The 20,721-nt window shown below is 41.3% G+C and overlaps 1 protein-coding gene across 1 annotated transcript; it reads right to left on the reverse strand.

Moving 5' to 3' along the window:
* Positions 1-637: 637 nt before the first annotated feature.
* On the reverse strand, positions 638-9,012 carry LOC139557241 (transcription factor GATA-5-like). The gene is made up of 7 exons (XM_071371772.1): positions 8,716-9,012; positions 7,428-8,081; positions 4,865-5,034; positions 2,669-2,797; positions 2,150-2,234; positions 1,910-2,040; positions 638-1,782 (listed from the first exon to the last, which is right to left on the reverse strand). Exons 2-7 carry the CDS (start codon positions 7,942-7,944, stop codon positions 1,669-1,671), a joined length of 1,146 nt encoding a protein of 381 aa, XP_071227873.1. The 5' UTR covers positions 7,945-8,081; positions 8,716-9,012; the 3' UTR covers positions 638-1,668.
* Positions 9,013-20,721: the final 11,709 nt, after the last annotated feature.

Here is a 20,721-nt window from a genome sequence, read left to right on the forward strand (position 1 = left end):
GTGCCGGGGCCAACGCGTGCCAGCCAGGCATAGTCCCCAGGGGCCATAAAGCACAGTTGGAACCCAACCTTTGGTCGACAACACTGGCTTGAGCAAGAGGAGCACACGCCCTCCTCACACAGACACAGACAGACAGAAACACACACACACACACACACACACACACACACACACAAACACACACACACACACATACATGTTCAACGACAACCATATAACCGGACAGGACAGATACTCCCTAGTTTCCAAATACACCTAGACTACTGAGAAGGATACAATAGCAAAGAACTCTAATATACAGACAGAACCCACCCGAGAACATTAGTTTGAAACCAAATATTAATTGAAATATTGAATAAACAGACCAAAAAATGTTTTACAGCCTACTATAATGTAGCTTGCATCTGTAGTTTGGCATCAAACAATTGTTTTGACTATAAATATCACACAGGATGTCAGCGGTTATGGAAATAACCCTGCAGTCCACATCAGAGACAAGTAAAAACTGATTTTTAAGTCATCTACTATATATAACTTAGGATGGCAGGTCATGCACAAAATAATTATTGAAAGGTAAACAATAAAATAAAAGTGGATTATTTTACAATTGTTTTTAAGTTACTTCATAAAATCAAGGAACAATTAATTTATCGGTTTATTAAACTAAACAGATTTCAAAGAGCATTGCAAAACCAACGAGACTATCAGACTTGGTTATACAACTAAAGTAGACTCAAGTCTCTGAACAATTTTAGGTTATAAAGTAACAATAGAATTCCCTTATATTTCAACAAAAACACAGCAAATAAAATTAGATGAACGTATTCAAAACAATTAAAATAAAAGTATTTTTCTTTGTCTTTATTTTTTTTTAAATTAAGTCATTGCACTTTAAATGAGCAGACAGCACATTGTCAAAAGCGGAACTAATAGAACAGGGGTCTTGGAAAAAATGAAAACTAATTCAAGTACACAATTATGACATCTAAAATAAAAAAGTGTTTATGCACTTTCAACATATCTGATAACATATACAGTATATACAGTATCTGTGTAAATATATGCATCGTTTGTCAAATGAACAACTATGCAATTCATTACATAGAAAGCACATGTAAATGTATTCTTTCTATTTTAGATTTCATACCTTGAACACACAAGGCATTCTAGAAGGGAATGGACTTCTGGGATATGACATGTTGGCTTTGGAGGTTCATGACTGTTCTTATCTTAACATAAATAATGTATATAGAAGTTAATCATCTACACGCTAGTAATGAAACATGTTCAGAGGTAATAAAACACTTGCGTGTTTTGTCCTTCTGGATTTGTGAATAACACTCCGTGATAACTTGTTGAACTGTTTCTGGTTATCGGCTGAAATACCACGTAAAACTGTGATGGTGATATTAGAAAAATATCAATAATGACAACAACAACAAAGACAACCACAACAAAAACTACAACTAGAAATAGTATTGATAGTAGCCAGTAAAAAGTTATTTCTATACATTCCACTTGATTGCCGTCGCTTCCTTCTGTTTTTTCCTCCCTCCAGCCATGGGAAAGAGAGTAAGTCTATAATAGGTAGTTCTTGTCACAAGTCTATATTATCCACAGTGAGCTGAGCTGGGTCCAGAATCAGAACACGGTGAGCTGCGGTCAAGCTCATGCCTGAGACAGAGCACACCAGGAGTTCTGTGGGGCGATGGACGTGGGCGTAAAGGGGTAGTTCTCGTATTTGATGTCGACATGTCCTGAACTGTCCAGATGTGATGAAGCCTTCAAAGAATAGAATGGGATATTTAAATGACGGACCACAATGATAAGGTCTTTAGTGGGAACTAATGGGCTGAATTTGCTAGACTATAAAGTAGCTGTAGTGATAAACAGGAGTGAGAAGCCTTACCTGGGACACAGAGGCTACGGTCTGTCCGGCGTAGGGTGAGGGAGCCATGTTGGGTTCACTCTTTATCGTAGATGCATGTTCCGAGACAGACAAGGAGGACGGTGAGTTGGTGCCTGAGGCTGACAACCCTCCTGAAGAAGACAGGCAGATATATGGGTGATTGACAGGTACAGGACATCATCAACCTGAATACACTTCAGACATTCTCTCTATATCTTTCTTTCCATTCCCCATTCTTACCTGTTGAGGGTTTGGACTTGGGCATCTTAGGTTTCCGTTTCCTGGTCTGAATGCTTTCCTTCTTCATGGCCAGTGGTCTGGGGACCTAAGAGGAGGAGAGGCCAATAATTTAGATCCTAGTTGTAACAAAGGCCAGCTTGCCTTGAAAACACACACAATGACCCCCTCCTCCCACCTCTCTTTTGATAACAACATCCATGATGACCTTGGAAAGCTTTTACAGAACATGAACAATACGCAGCCCACACTGCACTGCCAGGCTAATAGGGGCTAATTCTTACAGCAGGATTTTACATAGGATCCCACCAGGGCAAACGTTGTGTAAATTAGATGATATGAGTAGTGTAGGGTCCATGGGAAAGGTGTGTGTGTGTGTGTGTGTGTGTGTGTGTGTGTGTGTGTGTGTGTGTGTGTGTGTGTGTGTGTGTGTGTGTGTGTGTGTGTGTGTGTGTGTGTGTGTGTGTGTGTGTGTGTGTGTGTGTGTGTGTGTGTGTGTGTGTGTGTGTGTGTGTGACCTACCCCATGTAGTTTCATGTACAGGCCACAGGCGTTGCAGACAGGCTCTCCCTCTGCGTTGCGACGCCACAGCGTAGTCGTGCTGGTGAGGCAGTTAGTGCAGCACAGGCCAGCCCGGCGAGACGTGGTCTGCTATAGATGGAGAAGTAAAGACAAGGCGTCAATAGCCAATCAATAACCGATCAATAACCGATAACCGACTAGAACCAATCAGACAACTCAAAGAATTATTCAGACATTCTTCTGAGAGAGAGCTGGACCAAGGACAAGACCAGTTAAAGATGGATTGTATGACAGGTCTAGAGAATGAGCACCTTAACGGAATAATTCAGCCCCCCCAAAAAATATATACAGTACATATATTGTGTTACTGACTCTGTTATACTTTGTGTAAAAAATGTATTTGGGTGAAGTATCCCTTTACTATAAGTGACTTCCTTTTGTGTATTGTGCACAAGATTCCGCCATAGTATCCATGGAGAAACCAAACAGTCAATGTACTGATAAGGACTTCACATGAGAAATTTTTCACATAGTGCTGGGCTAAGCACTAAGTACTCCTGGCTGAACCTGCCTCTCTATCAGCTTGTTATTGGACACAAGTGAGATTTTTCATCAGAAACACGGTTGTTAAGTCATGCTGTTCTGTTGCCTCATACAGATCTGGCTAAAAACAGACAACCCAAGGGCAAGGTCACTGAAGGACAAATAAAAACAGAACAAGCACAGGCAGAGCCGAGCTGGGGTAATTCACAGCAGCTGCTCTGAGAGGCTGGTTCCTGCCTGGGAAAAAGACAGCAGTGAAGGCCTCTTTCTCTCACTCTACTACACTGACCTTCTTCAGACAATCACTGACCCACTATGTTCCATTCTTTTCCCACCTCCTTCTGACCACCAATTCCTGTGTTAACTGCTTTGACCTAGAAAAACCTAATATCTGCATATGACTTTTTTTCTTCTCAAAACCCACCAAATCAATCAATACATTTAGTCATTAACATTCTTAAAACTCAATTTTTAAAGCTCGTTGACTCTTTTAACAGCTCAAAAAGTATGTGGACACCACTTCAAATTAGTGAATTCGGCTATTTCAGCCACACCCGTCGCTGACAGGTGTATAAAATCTAACACACACCCATGCAATCTCCATAGACAAACATTGGCAGTACAATGGACTTATTGAAGAGCTCAGTGACTTTCAACGTGGCACCGTCATAAAATGTCCCCTTTCCAACAAGTAAGATCATCAAATTTCTTCCCTGCTAGAGCTGCCCCGGTTACCTGTAAGTACTGTTATTGTGAAATGGAAACATCTAGGAGCAACAACGGCCCAGCCGTGAAGTGGTAGGCCACACAAGCTCACAGCTAAAGCACTTAGCGTGTAAAAATTGTCTGTCCTCGGTTGCAACCGACCTGCCTCTGGAAGCAACGTCAGCATAAGAACTGTTCATCGGGAGCTTCATGAAATGGGTTTCCATGGCCGAGCAGCTGCACACAAGCCTAAGATCACCATGCGCAATGCCAAGCGTCGGCAGGAGTGGTGTAAAGCTTGCGACCATTGGACTCTGGGGCAGTGGAAACGCGTTCTCTGGAGTGATGAACCACGCTTCACCATCTGGCAGTCCAACGGACGAATCTGTGTTTGGTGGAGGAACCTTAGTTCCAATGAAGGGAAATGTTAACTTCACATCATACATTGTCATTCTAGACGATTCTGTGCTTCCAACTTTGTGGCAACAGTTTGTAGATTGCCTTTTCCTGTTTCAGCATGACAATGCCCCCGTGCACAAAGCGAGGTCCATTGAGAAATGGTTTTTCGAGATCGGTGTGGAAGAACTTGACTGGCCTGCACAGAGCCCTGACCTCAACCCCAAGGAACACATTTGGGATGAATTGGAACGCCGACTATGAGCGAGGCCTTATCACCCAACATCAGTGCCCGAACTCACTAATGCTCTCGTGGCTGAATGGAAGCGAGGCCACGCAGCAATTTTCCAACATCTAGTAGAAAGCCTTCCCAGAAGAGTGGAGGCTGTTAAAGCAGCTAAGGGGGGACCAACAACATATTAATGCCCATGATTTTGGAATGAGATGTTCGAAGAACAGGTGTCCACATACTTTTGTATATGTGGGCATAATAATGGTTCTACTCAATAAGATATATCTAGGACAAGTTATATACACTTTTATGGTGCTTACCAGGCGTTTCTGTGGTTTGATGAGCGGCCTGTTGATTCCGTTCATCTTGTGGTACAGGCCACAGGCATTGCACAGGTAGTGCCCGGTACCGTCTCGTCGCCACAAAGGAGTGGAGATGGAGCCGCAGTTTACACACTCACGACCCTCTCCCGGGAACTCCTCCAACATGTCTGTAATTTGATGAAGACAACATTTAGAGTTTTAATATTTTTTGTATGTGTTGTTGCGTTGGTTTTAATGCATGATCACACTTGAGCAAAACATGAACATGGCTGGAACTGGTTATGGAAATACCCTTGATCATCTTTAGTTAAATTGCATAATTCGTTAAATGTGGATAATTTTGTAAAATGAGAGGAATATAATTTATTTTCGATTGCAAGTGCTATGTGTTTGCCTATTTGGATATTGGGTAAAAAAAAAGTTTTTGGGTCACATGTTGTATGTTTTCGATAAATAGAAAGGATAGGCTATAATAAATTAAAAAATGGAAGATAAAAAATCCAGACATGATCTTTGATGTGTAAACCCATATCGTGAAGAGAACGCGTCAGCGCGTGATAAATGTCCCGGCTTAGCTCGCTCGAGTAGAATTTAAAGCCATCTCGGTGATTAAAATATATCTAGTCCGAATGTATCAATATGGATACAGGGTCATTGGCGTATCTATTAGGGCGGCTGGCGAGGCACAGGGCTCAGACGGGTGGAATGTCAATGGGGCTCTTATCAGTGTTAAGGATCCAGGGGTCCCCATATCAATCAAGCTACTGACAGGCGACGGCCTCCTACAATTAATTGCTAGAATTCCTTGTCCACATATTGAAAGAGGGTCAATAGATAAAAACAATAACAATAATGTTGAAAACAATAATAACAATAGAAAAAACCGTAGGGCCTAAAAATATATCTATATATTTTTTAAATCATGTTGAATGTCTTATTTTCCTCATGCGTAATGTGTGCGTAATGTGAGTGTGCCATGAGATATGTAAGTGCTATATCTAATATATTGACCACCACTTAAACCAAACTTGGTGTCGATGACTAAGCCCACTTTTTACACACACACACACACACACACACACACACACACACACACACACACACACACACACACACACACACACACACACACACACACACACACACACACACACACACACACACACACACACACACACACACACAAAACAACACACACACACACACACACACACATACACACGGACACAGACACAACACATACATACTCACATAACAATACACACACACACACACACACCATATGTGTTAAATTACGAATGTGTATAGGTCTTTAAGTCAGCAAATCAGCAAATCCAAAATAAATAGAAAATCCACAAATTCATTTCACCAGGATGAAAATGCGTTCCTATTTTTGATGTGAAACGAAGTAATCAACAGATTACTTGTTTGGGCTCCCGAGTGGGGCAGCGGTCTAAGGCCTTGCATCTCAGTGCTAGAGGCGTCACTACATAACTCCTGGTTCGAATCCAGGCGGTATCACAACCGGCCGTGATTCGTCGTCCGGTTTTGGCTGGTGTAGGCCGTGATTGTAAATAAGAACTTGATCTTAATAACTCACTTGCCTAGTTAAATAAAGGTTACATAAAAAAATCCTGGATATGGGCTATATGCCTACAAGAAACTGACGTCCTCATATCCATACAACAGGGAAAGATCCTGCTTCAAAACACGTTAAACGTAATAGGCATTTTGATGTTCCACCTTCAAAGGACGTGTTGGCTGCTTGCCAAACGTGTATTGCAGACGCATTTCCAAATATCACTTTTCCGTCTGATCTGATCAAGGTGACAATTGGACAGTTTTCACTAGTGAATGTCTGTACTGATAATCAAAACACTGCAAAAGAAAACTGACAGGTAGTGGGGATTAAATTAGCACTTTAATTAATTGGTTTTAGCAACCTTCTCATTTAAAGAATGTGTATTGTGAACGCTGACAAAAAGGTTACTTTTGTTAGGCTAATTGAATCCCAGTGACTGAGTACAATCGATGCTAGAGTTTACCACATAGAATGGGATTTCTCAATCGCATCAATAAATAACTGAAGAAACAACCAGGCTGAAAATTGAGAGATCAGAGCACGGGACCCTTTAACCCTTGACAGCCACAGAAACGAATAGCCTCATTTGCAAAAGTAGATCTAACCAATAAAGACCTGTTATCGAAAAAATATTGGAAAAGATTTAAGGTGAATTATCCACAACATTTAATCTTATAACCATGATTCAGATTGATTGAAATATAGGTCTATATGTTTAGTGTGCCTCCTGTAGTGCTTCTATAGGCCAGTAAAGGACGACTAGGCCTGCTATATGAATTTTTGTTTTTTTTTGTTGTTGATTATGTGCTAATTCTTTTCATTTGTGGCCTTCACCAATTCTCCACATACATAAGTGAAACAATTTTTAAATACGAGTAGCCTACATTAATTTGATATGACAATTTCCCTTCGGTTTGAGTGGAATTGTTAGACAAACAAACACACGGTTCGCCTTATTTATCAAAGACTGTTACGTACCAAAACTGGACCTTCTCCCAGACAGGCAACCTTGCCGTCCCTGAAGACTGATCATGCCGCTCTCAAAGTGGCCTGGTGTCCAAGAGGTTGCCATCTCAGGGCTCATGTACGCGTAGGGACTCGAGTACGATCCTCCAACAGACCGTACCAAAGCGCTGCCATACTGGTCGGCTCGACCACCGTTACTGAGCACAAGCGGGTTTTGGTAGGTTGTGTCCCTGCCTGTATTGCTGCTTACTGGCGGGCTGTGAGAGTAGGAGAACCCGGGGAGTGGATGGGGGCTGTCCGGGTTGAAGGACGAACTGTCTGCGCCAGTCTGAGGCCAGCCATGATGCCCGCCGAGGCCATGGGACTGATGGGTGGACTCGCATGTCTGCAAGTACGGCAGGGTTTGCAGCATAGCAGGCACCCTCGTAGTGGGCACGTACACGGGGGAACTCGCTGAAGGGTGCATATAATTCCCTGCATCGTGTGCATATGGGGACTGGTTGGATGACAAAGCAAGGCTTTGGTACATTCTGACACCGTATATTCGTCCTATTTGGAAGAATATGGGTACTGACTCCTGGGACAAAACGGGTCACGTAAAGACACTTCGGCAAATCGTCGGCGGTTTTTCGTTATCCAGTCGCCGGATAATTAACAAATCCACTCCTGAATGAAGGGGAAAGAACCACAATCAACAAATGTGTCCTGTAATTGAGGGATTGTGTCCACTAATTAAAGCAGAAACATCACCCAGCAGTCTACAATTCGCACCTGTGGCCTGAACAGCCGGAGGCGTATTTTGACCCATCTTTTATCTTAATCTTTTGTTTAGTACATTTTTTTCTCCTTTCTCTTTAAACTAACGTTCGCTATCATTTAGGTCAATCTATGGATAATATCACGAATTAGGCCTAAAGTAAATTGATGTAAATCGCACAATCAAATAACTGCTGTAGCAATACAAGGAAAAATAGAAAACAACTTGATCAATAACAAGAGTAATATATTATCTGTATCATTGTGATTGACATTTAATGGATTCAAACGACACTAATGGTCTCCCATATCTTTGCATGTAGATATAACTAATCAGCTACCCGAGATATCCTGAGGAACACCCGACTTGCACCATGTCATTAAATCATAGGAACCTAATCAACCCCCAATAGATAGAGGAGCCATATGTGTGATGTATAGGCTATATGTTTATCAATCGTAACGCAAATCACATAAAACCTTGATTGCAGTGTGCACAAGAGGAATACAATTTCACACAAGAGCTCTCGTAGTATTATCTCACCAGATAAGGACGGTCGGGTGATAAAGTCTGTTTTTCAGAGGAGCAGCTTGAGCAGCGCTGTGGGCAAACTTCACTCAGATAGACCCAACGAAAGTGACTGAGGCTCCCACAAAGATGTCCAAAATGTCTTTGCGAGTAAAAGTTTACGAGAAAAAGCAATTCCTTACTTCCCGGATGGTCCAAGTGTCTCTCTCCTATTCTTAGTATCTGAAGATAGTTACTGTCGCTGATAATTGCTGATATAACAGAGCTCCGATTCGTTCTCTACTGGAAAACTCTACTGCGAGTTATTTGTACGAACTAAGACCACGTGATGCACTCCAAGGTAGGTCTCAGGAGTTGGAGGAGGAGAGGGGCATGGAGGACGAGCCAACATGAAGAAGAGACCCACCTTTGCTGAATTTGCTGTGTCTTGGTTGTTTTTAGAATCAATATAAGATAACATATAAAGATCGAAGAAATTGTCACAGTTCCTTCAGATTTGTGAATTTTGTTTAGATGGTCTCCATATACTTTCAAATGAATTAACCCGATTTTAACCGAATCCTTAAATGTTTTATATTTTTTATTTAACCTTTATTTAACTAGGCAAGTCAGTTAAGAACAACTTCTTATTTTACAATGACGGCCTACCTCAGCCAAACCCTCCCCTAACCCGGACGACGCTGGGCCAATTGTGCACCGCCCTATGGGACTCCCAATCACGGCCGATTGTGATACAGCTCAGGATCGAACCAGGGTCTGTAGTGACGCCTCTAGCACTGAGATGCAGTGCCTTAGCCCGCTGTGCCCCTCGGGAGCCCAAACATAAACATCTATTGTTTTCATAGATATTAATCGCGATGGTGCATTCTAATAAATAATAGACCTAAAAAATATATGCGAAATTAAACACCGACATGTCTAAGTTAACAATGTAGGCCTTTAGATATAATAATGCTAGTTTTTGAAGCGAGCCTTATACACATGCTGTAAAATAATGTCTCCTCTGAAAGGGAAAGTTATGCTTGGTTTTATGACAAGATAAATCAGAATGAGCTCTATAAAAACAGCAAGACGATAAGAGATACGACCAATAACTTGGCATGATGATACAATAGCCTAATCACTCTCATTATAGACATTTTGAGTCATTGTTATATTAACGATTGACTCCACCTCCACACGAAAAAGTGCACGATAATAATTTCACAAACACGATTTTCACGATTATTAGGTCTAACACTAATACCTCAAGACAGAGCCTAACAAATACTGCCAACAGCAGTCCTGTAACTCACTGCAACTATCATTACTAATGATGATACAACTGTAATTAATAGGCGAACTATTATAATTACATTATTATCATGCTGTGCTTATGTTATTAATTATTGTTATTATTATCATGAGCAGTAGTATGCGTAGAGTTAGTATTGTTTTAGTAGGAGTGGTATTAACTGCATAATAACAGTATATCGATACTTTCACACTCCCTATAATAATTACGAGGCAATAACGAGGCAATAACATCATATTATATGGCTTATCCTGATCATTTACATCATTCTATAATTTTTTTTGTGAAAATAATTGTTGGTACTTGTGAATATTAGTTACCTATATTGATGATATGATATTATATTCTCATCAAGTGGTTGTTTCTAGTTTAAATTCCCATCACATTTAATATAAATCGTTAAGGATAATATATTATTAAGAGAAACAACTCCATTTGGGAGCTGTGTATTCTGTTCCGTTTATCCATGTAGGCCTGTGTATCCTGTAAATACGACTAATAAAACTCGAAACTAGGCCTTCCCTTAGATCTGTCTCAGGTAATGAGATTAATATGATCACTTCTCGTGCCCCTCAGGAGCGCAGGGCGCTAGGAGACAATCAGAGGATGCTGTGTGACTGTCTTCTACTCAATACGTGTATTTTCTTTCATCACTGCGGAGGGTCCAACGACATGTGACTTAATCCCTCTGTTCATTTTCTACAGTCGCCTTTCAATCAAGGATGGGTTTGGTCGTCTGAATGTCTGTCATCATAGAATGGGCCGTTACTCTGACCGTCGGACCCAGTTTATTAATTAGCCACCAATCAATCAGTGTTAAAACAGTTAGTGAGATTTCAGTGAATGCCTGACTTCAGGTTGACTCCAAAAGTCATAAAAATAGGAAGTGTGTTTGGTGTTTTTTGATTCATGGTAATTCATTAAAATGGAGAAACAATCATAATTGCTCATGTATCTCTGATTTAGACGTTATTCATAATGGGATTAATCCAGCAGAAATGACCAAGAAAGAGTTTATCTAAATAACACGTAGGCCTACTAACAAAGAGGTTCAAACGATTGAACAAATGATGTATAATTGTGATCCTCTTGAGACAGATTCGCCAATGCATTGCATTTAACGAAAACATGCTGCAATGTGTGAGAAATTAACTGTAAATGACTGTTCATAACATGCAAGACGGTGAATGTGCGTGAGCAGTTTATCAATGATTACGACTGCTAATGACAGACAAACTGAAATATTGGATATATTTCTGTCGGTAATAGCCCTATTTAAAAATGTTCTGTGTTCTAAATGACCAATTCAGTATCAAATAAAACATATATAATAACAAGTGTGGGTGAACATATCTATATTAACCATTTAACTTCTCCATATAAAACACGTCATCTATAAATTATACTTGTAACCCCTAAAATAATGAGACATTTCACATTGTTGATGGAATTAACTACCGGCTACTTTTCACACACATATGAATAGTTTGGCCTACATTGAGAAATACTGGATCCCCTACAAGTTGTTAGATTACATTAAAACATTTTTTTTGAAACTCACTGTAGGAATAAACAATAAAACAAATCCACTCATCATATCGTTTTTTTTTCTTCCATTTGCAAAAAAAAATCATAAATATCAGGTCAAGTGTCATTTTGCGTGGGCAGCGGGACTTTCAGCTCTCAAATGGATTTGTATCTCTATTCTATTCTATTCCATTATCCTTAACGATTTATATCAAATGTGATGAGGACATGTTGGTTAAATAAAAACAGGCCCATTCTCATTACAGGCCAAATCAGACAACCACTACGAGGCCATGCAGATAATATTGGTTATTCAATTTAGATAGGGTTGTTGTAGAAATGACATACTTACGCACAATATAAACTATGTAGGCCTACGGTTGAAATAATCGTCTTTATTATTTATGGTGTGAAAGAGACATAGGCTATCTGCTCTGCTGCAGTATAGAATATGGTTATGAAATCAAATACATCGTATAAAACGATAATTGTTTCTGTGACCCTATAGTGAACCGTCAACCTACACGCCCTCGGCGTCTCCCCAAAAGCCTCAAAAGTCTACCAAAGTTATTTGATCCTTTACCTATTACCCATCATTTTTTCCTCGGTCTGCGGCTGTCATAATCCCACTATTTCACAGACAACCAAACCGGTGGGTTAGCGAGCTGTGTAATTCTCGTCTCTCACTGCAGAGGCTGATACCGACGCTTATGAATGAGGTGCCTAGTGAGGCCTGCTCCGCGCGAGCCTCATTACGCAGTTCATCACGCTGCTCCAAGCGGCTCTGAGAAGGGGCCCGGATCGCGCTGTACCTTGTCTCCGGTCAGTCTCTGGTTATGTAAATAGAATGTAAGATGCACTCGGTGCAATCCTTAAGCACCTATTTGTTATTTATGTCCGTTTTAGTAATGTTCTGCTTCTCTCTCTGGTATCCACTAGGGAGAAATTGTCTTTTGATGAATGCCTTTTAACTTTGATAATCTACAAATGTGACGCCATTGTAATTTGTGGGTACATTCCTTCAACTTGAATGGAATTTGAGGGTTTATCTTCATTTTCCATATAATCCCAGTGATAGTTCAGGAATTTCCAAAGGTATTTATTGTCTATGAATGGACAGATTAGAATAGTAGGCTACAGTCACTTGGAGAGACACCAAGACATCTGCAGAATCCGAGGGCTGGGGAGGTCCCTTTGGTGTGTGTGTGTGTGTGTGTGTGTGTGTGTGTGTGTGTGTGTGTGTGTGTGTGTGTGTGTGTGTGTGTGTGTGTGTGTGTGTGTGTGTGTGTGTGTGTGTGTGTGTGTGTGTGTGTGTGTGTGTGTGTGTGTGTGTGTGTGTGTGTGTGTGTGTGTGTGTGTGTGTGTGTGTGTGTGTGTGTGTGTGTGTGTGTGTGTGGCTGGACCACACGCAGTATGTCTGCTGATCATATTTACTCATGTCTGATTCTGTGTGATATTTGTGTGTGGTGTGCTGTGGTTGTCCCAACATGGAGTTCTGTGTGATGTGATTGTCATATGGTTGTCTGTGCGTCTGTCTGTGCGTCTCCCTCTGTGTGTGTGAGAATGGCTCTGGCCTGGCTCTCACAGTCTTGGGGGAACTGTGGAGGGAACGGTGGAGCCAGGCTGGGCCTGGTCTGGGCTGGTCCTGGAGAATGTGGAGTAGGAGTCAGCCTAATCTCCAGCGCACAGAGAGGCTGGCTCCTGTCTGCCTGTCTGCCACTTCCCTATCTGTGTGTTTCATTTCACACTGTCATTCCCTATCTCTACTGCAGCACTGGGGCTCAGCAGGGCTCCACATGCAGGGGACTACCAACACACACACACACACACACACACACACACACACACACACACACACACACACACACACACACACACACACACACACACACACACACACACACACACACACACACACACACACACACACACACACACACACACACACACACACACACACACACACACACACACACACACACACACACACACACACACACACACACACACACACACACACACACACACACACACACACACACACACACACACACACTTTTTGTGTGCATCTGATGAATTGGCGAGGATATAGGAATATTGAGACAATATGCATTATCTCTGTTGCTACACAATAGCCACTTAAGGTAAACCCTAAACACATAGTATTGCATCATCTACCACTATCGTATTTTAGGGTATTTTCACACACATCTGTTTTCCCGTTTAGAAATTAAAGCACTTCATGTATTTAGTCCCTCCATTTTAATATGTTTTCTTTTCTCCATAACTATTAAGCCAAATTCACTTATAGTGTATTAAAGCAGTCAAAAGTTTAGTATTTGGCCCTGTATTCCTAGCACGCAATGACTACATCAATGATCTTCAAACTTGTTGGATGCATTTGCAGTTTGCTTTTGTTGTGTTTCAGATTATGTTTTGCCCAATTGGAACTGAATGGTGAATCATGTATTGTGTCATTTTGTAGTCACTTTTGTTGTAAATAAGAATAGAAGATATTTCTGAACACTCCTACATTAATGTGGATGCTTCTATTCTTATTCACAACAAAAGTGACTCAAAAATGACACAATACATTATTCACCATTCAGTTCCTATTGGGCAAAACATAATGTGAAACACAACCAAAACAAACTGCAAATGCAATTTTGTAGAGTGCTTCAACAAAATACTAAACTTAACACTACTATAAGTGAATTTGTTCAAAGAAGACTAGATACATAAAGTGCTTTCATTTAGAAATGGTAAAACAGACATGAAAATATCCTCAAATTAAAGGTGACATTCTGTACTGTCGCCTCATAGGAAACATTTGATCTCAAATCCAAAATGCTGGCATATTGAGCCAAATGTACACATTTTAGCTTCACTGTCCAAATAAATACAGAGGGAGTGTAGATGTACATGCACCACTTATATTTATTACAGCCAGTTCTTCGTGCCTAACATAAATGACTGCACAACTACGTAGCCATACATTTATAAATGTATCGGAGAAACCATTTTACCTGCATCACCCTCAAACTGTGACTGTTGCTTTTGCCTATATGTTGGACTGTATAGAATAGCAGTCCTCTCTCTGTGGGGGTAAAGTTCACACAGCTTTGTTAAAGCAAGCAAACCCAACTGAGTCTGTGTTGGGTGGGCTGTGGCCCGGGCTGTGGGGTGCACACCTGGTCCGTTTGTCTACACACTGTAGCAACCCTGGACAGACAAAGATAGAAACCCACACTTAACTATGAACCACTGAGAAACGATAGTGCAGAAAGTCCTTTCTAGAAAATGGTACATCAAGTTGCCTCTACTGGTAGACTTTTGAGGCCCTATACGCTATAGCTTACTTCTGTGTTTCACATTGACACTTGTGGATATCTTGCTGTGTGCGTGTTAGGAGATTTTATGATTTTTAAACTCCAATACAAATAAGTTGGACTTTTTTTCCGCCTGTGAAACAGACTGACTCAGTCAAAGTTACAGGACGGCATTCATTTCCCGTGGAAATACTTTGTTCACAAGCTGATGAAATCAGAAAGAGAAATACCTGGATTAGATAAGAGACCGAATCACTCCTGAAGGAGCAAACACTGGTGGATTTCAGTGAGCTCCGCTTTGTGAACTAGCTGGGGCACTGAGGAGGCATGGGATTACTGAAGGTGTTCTCTGGAAGGTGAGGAGTCAACTGGCGGTCAGAGACAGAGAGAGACAGAGAGAGAGAGAAATGGAAAGAAAAAGATGGAGAGAAAGTCAGAGAGAGATGGAGAGAGAGAGATGTAGAGAGAGAGAGAGAGCGAGAGAGAGAGAGTGTGAGGGAGGATAGACTTTGCTCTGGGTAGACCCCACTGCAGTAACGTCCCACAGCTTCTGCTGTAGCTACAATTAAATAACACTATGGTCTTATTGGCTTAAACGTTACATGAACAAACTATCTGAATGACGTCAGAATACATATTAGGTGCTTCAGTTATATGTGGGATTAAAAATCAGGTCAGATGAGATATGGCTCCTTTGGCATTAAGAATGCTCATATTGATCAAATAAAGAAATCATCTATTTGTTGTGATTGAATAATTCCACAGCGGCCAGTCTTGGTTTAGCTCCCTTACCTGTTTTGTATTATGTCAAAAGTTATTATTATTGGATCTACCTCTCTTCTCTGTTTTTTAAAATCATTTTACCAAATCAAATTAATTGTACTAGTCACATCCACCGAATACAGCGGGAGTTGTACTCCTTGAAATGCTTGCTTACGAGCCCTACCCAACAATGCAGAGTTAAAAAATGATAATTAAAAGAAAAATAGCAACACAGGAGGAATAAAATAGACAAGAATGGAGCTATAAACAGGGAGTTTCAGTACCAGATCAGTGTGCAGGGGTACGAGGTATTTGAGGCAGAGGTACGAGGTATTTGAACACTTAATCTTCTGCAGATTGAGCCTTTTTTGTCCAAACCGCAATGAACAGTTAAATAGAGTGTGAAACATCTCCCCCCACAGTCCCATAAAAAGACAATTTGCACAGATCATTTACCACCACCACCCAGCACATCCCTGCAACCAGCTGTCAGAGGGCCAGCCTCTGGCTGCAAACAAACAACTTAGGTGGAGAGACGGGCCGAATAATGACTGAGGGCCTGAATACATTAGGTGACATGGGGCTTGAGTGTGTTACACATTAACTGTCCAATTGATCCAAGTGGATTTAATTTGCTCACTCATAGCTGGATTAGAGTGCATGGGTCAGTCAGGACAAACAAATGGAATAGATTGGGATGGGACAGAAGAGTCGGGTGATGATAATGAAAAAAGGGGAGGTGCAATATTGATGGCTGTTTGACTGCAGGTGAACAGACTCTTTTGGTCATGTTTTGGTGGTAAAAACAGTCGAAGAGCCCTCTATACGATTGAACAGTGGAGGTTTAGGAAACAAGGGACTTTGAAAGGTGTTCCTGGCGTGTTATAGAGTTACAATGGTGTTAGAGATTAGAGGACTCCTGTAGACCAGGGATTCCCAATGTGTTTTCCCCAAGCCAGGTTTGGGGTTAGGGCATGAGTGGTCCTCTGTAGCTAGGTTGGTAGAGCATGGTGCTTTGGCACTAGCAACGCCAGGATAGTGGGTTCAATTTCTTGGACTATATATACATCAACATGTATGCACGCATGACTGTAGATTGCGTTGTACGAAAGCGTCTGCAAAATGGCTGGGAATTTATTAGCATTATTATTATTATTATTATTATTATTATTATTATTATATATTAGAGGGACTGGAGTGGATATATACTGTACTGCAGCTCACCAGGTTCATAACACCTGGACAAAACCAGGTGTAGGTGAGTTGGATCTATTTTGCATTGCAGGTCACAAGTCGATCATATAAGTCCAGGAACATTGTTCAACCCACATATAACGTATAACATAGATTGATTTATTTGATTAAATGGCAAATATACTAACAATAGACATATTTATATATATATATACACATTTTTTCAAATATTGTTCGAAAACCTAAGCTGGCATAATGGCACATCCTCAAGCCTGATATCTCACAGATAAGGTGATAATACCAGACTGGCCCTTATGTTGAGAAGATGCAACTCAACACATGTCTGTCTCCATGGCTGCTGTATACAATGAATCCTCATAAAGGACTTTTCATAGAACCCCCTTGTTGACACTAGTAAAATAATATTCTACACATACAGTATATAGACTGGTATGCTGAGAAAAACACTGTTCTCTGCTTAAACCGGGCAGATCCCAGACCTAGCGTCAATAACAGACTGGTCCGCTTATCTTCAGTAAATGCCCCTCAACACATTTGTCTACTCAATGCCTGCTGTAGGGTTGCTGGAATGCCCAGGTAAGCCTTTTGTCCCAGATTCCCTCCTAATCCACACCTCTCGACCATTCTATTTCACTGTGGTGAGCAACACCCTATACCCCCTCCCAGTGAGCGCACACACACACACACACACACACACACACACACACACACACACACACACACACACACACACACACACACACACACACACACACACACACACACACACACACACACACACACACACACACACACACACACACACACACACACAGAGAATGCTGATAACGGACTGAGGGCAATATGCATAAATAGCGCTCACTCCACACTCCCCAATGACCCACCACTAATGCATTAGTGACCTTGAGAACCTGTCGCAGAACAAACACACACTCATATACTGTACACCTAGTCATAGAACCCCTTACACATGCACACACCCCTGAACAGTGTCAAGCATGTCACATCGGGCCTCCAAAAAATGTATTCAATGTTTGAACACATTGTAGCTCAAATCAAGTCTCATTTTATTTGTCACGTGCTTCGTAAACAACAGGTGTAGACCTACAGTGAAATGCTTACTTATGGGTTCTTTTCCGACAACGCAGAGTTAAAGATAAAGCAATTAACCCCCCAAAAAATAGAAATAGTGACACAAGGAATAAATACACAGTGAATAATGAATAACAATAACGAGTGAAAATAGCATGGCTTTATGAAGGGAGTACCAGTACCAAGTCGATGTGCAGGGGTACGAGGTCCACTCTTAGAAAAAAGGGTTACAAAAAGGTTATTCGGCTGTTCCCATAGGATAACCCCTTTTGCTACCTGGAGCCAAAAGGGTTCTACCTGGAACCAAAAATTGTTCTCCAAAGGGTTCTCCTATGGGAACAGATTAAAAACCCTTTTATGTTCTAGATAGCACATTTTCTTCTCAGAGTGTAACATAGCAGAGAGAAGAGTCTATGGCTTGGGTGGCTGGAGCCATTGGACATTTCTGGGGCCTTCCTCTAACATCGCCTGGTACAGAGGTCCTGGATGGCAGGTAGCTCGGCCCCAGTGATGTGCTGGGCTGTATTCACCACCCTCTGTAGCACCTTGTGTTCGGGTGCCCTGCAGTTACCGTACAAAGCGGTGATGCAGCCAGTCAAGATGCTCTCAATAGTGCAGCTGTATAACTTTTTGAGGATCTGAGGACCCATTCCAATCTTTTCAGTCTCCTGAGGTGGAAGAGACGCTGCCGTGCCCTCTTCACAACTGTGTTGGTGTGTGTGGGTGGGTGTAGCTACTCAGACCAACCCTTGAGACGAAATGCACACAGGGTAATGAAGACTGCACTCTTAGAAAAAAGGGTTCCAAAACGGTTGTTCGGCTGTCCCAATTGGAGAAACCTTTGTAGAATCCTTTTTGGTTCCAGGTAGAACCCTTTTGGTTTCCATATAGAACCCTCTGTGGAAAGGGTTCTACATGGAACCTAAAAGGGTTCTACCTAGTAACAAAAAGGGTTCTACAAAGGGTTCTCCTATGGGGAAAGCCGAGGAACCCTTTTAGGTTCTAGAAAGCACCTTTTTTTCTAAGAGTGTGACTTATTGGGAGAAAGGTGATTCAATAGAAAACTGCAGGCTTGTTGACATTTTCATGAAAAAGTGTAACTGCGGCAATCCCTCTGACAACAGAAAGCTGCACACAGTGGTTTCTCTCAAGGGATCATTAAGTCATCTGTCTTCAGTGTAACTGTTCTGTGTTTATCTGCATCGTGTTAGTTTCTCAAAACAAACACTTTCAGTGAGCTTGGTTCTGTATCAGGTTCCCTCATATTTTAAGTGTTCCAGGTACCTCTTTGGCATACTAATGGCAGTACATTTGAATTGAATGGAGGTGCTGCTGAGAAAGTGTCATATAGGAAATCCTCCATGCCAGCCCCTCTCCATCTCCACACAGCTAAATTCCTACTCTGCATTTTGACTTTACCCATTAACAATGGGCCAGGACTCATGCTCTCTACCCTGGGACTCTGGGTCCTCCCTGCGGCACTGTGTGACACCGATGAGACAGACACACAAACAGACCCCTCCTAACCCCATCACAGACACTGTAGCATGCACGTGTTACCCAAACGTACATTATGTTCACGCAAGAACGTACAAGAGCACGTATGCAAGCAGGTAGGCAAGTATGTACACACAGACAAGTATGACACAGAGCCTGCATCACAGTGCTGTTCTCTGCTGGACTTGGGATGGTGTTTGTTTAGTCACCCTCCAATCGTTAGCTGAGGTTATGCAAGACACATCACCTGCATCGGCTTTACCTGATTAATTGTGTTGACCGTTGGCTTCTCTTATCACACACGTGCACGCACACACAAAGAGATATAAATGTATATATGTGAAATATTTGTTAAAGGAATGGACTACAATAATAAAATAGAAAAACTCTGTACAACATTATGACAAAATCAGAATCGTCATCATCATAGTAGTACATTTAAGTATATATCATATTTATATGTTTCTACTTTACAGAAATAGATTTTCATTCAGTAGTTTACATGTCAAATCTATAGGTTTACCAAACGTTTTAAGTGATCATCAATTAAGAGCAGTCGGTTTAAGTAATAGTAAAATGTCTTTTAACAAAAGAGAAGAGAATCATATCAAAAGTAATGTGAACATTGCATCGTGAAAGGCAATTACTTTATATAAACATGTTTGGGTGGCAGAGAGCATTGGGCCAGTAACCAGAAGGTTACTGGATCGAATCCCCAAACTGACAAGGTAAAAATCTGTCTTTCTGCCCCTGAGCAAGGCAGTTAACCCACTGTTCCCCAGGCACTGAAGACGTGGATCAATTTAGATCATACAAGGGACAAACCTTACCTTACATTGAAGAGATCTTTACATTTTTCAGTTAAGTGCCTGCACCTGTTGTCCATTCAAATGTTTCTGTTGGGCAGTTAGGTTCCTGCAAGAACCCCCACCAACTAAGGAGGTTCCTCGATGAACCCCACCTCCTATGGGGTTCTTGGAAGAACCTTTTGGGGGCCATTTTCAGTGCCAAGAACCCTAAGGTTCTTTAAAGAACTTTGAGGATCTTAGAAGAAACCTTGCTGAACCCCACATTTTTTGAGTGTATGGCAAAACCCTACATTATTTTTCATATTCTAAAATGTTTCTCACTTCATCTGTAGACATTGGTAAAGGCTTACTTCTGTCATGCTTTTGTTTTATTTTAAGCGATGGATAGGCCTACACAGGAATGTAGTAAGTAATGACAAGGCAATTCAATGGCAATATAAAGGACAACTTATACTGCCAGATATTATTTAGCATAAAAATGAAGCTCCAAATGTAG

This window comes from Salvelinus alpinus, chromosome 28 (genome assembly GCF_045679555.1).
Source record: "Salvelinus alpinus chromosome 28, SLU_Salpinus.1, whole genome shotgun sequence".
In the NCBI taxonomy this organism is placed as follows: domain Eukaryota; kingdom Metazoa; phylum Chordata; class Actinopteri; order Salmoniformes; family Salmonidae; genus Salvelinus; species Salvelinus alpinus.

What these genes read in the sequence shown, in the direction of transcription:
- LOC139557241 (XM_071371772.1), bottom strand. Translation starts at nt 7,944, where the DNA reads ATGTACCAAAGCCTTGCTTTGTCATCCAACCAGTCCCCATATGCACAC. An exon ending in CAAGTCCAAACCCTCAACAG is followed by an intron (nt 2,041 to 2,149) that starts GTAAGAATGGGG and finishes TGTCTTCTTCAG; the next exon opens with GAGGGTTGTCAGCCTCAGGC. An exon ending in CCGTAGCCTCTGTGTCCCAG is followed by an intron (nt 1,783 to 1,909) that starts GTAAGGCTTCTC and finishes TATTCTTTGAAG; the next exon opens with GCTTCATCACATCTGGACAG.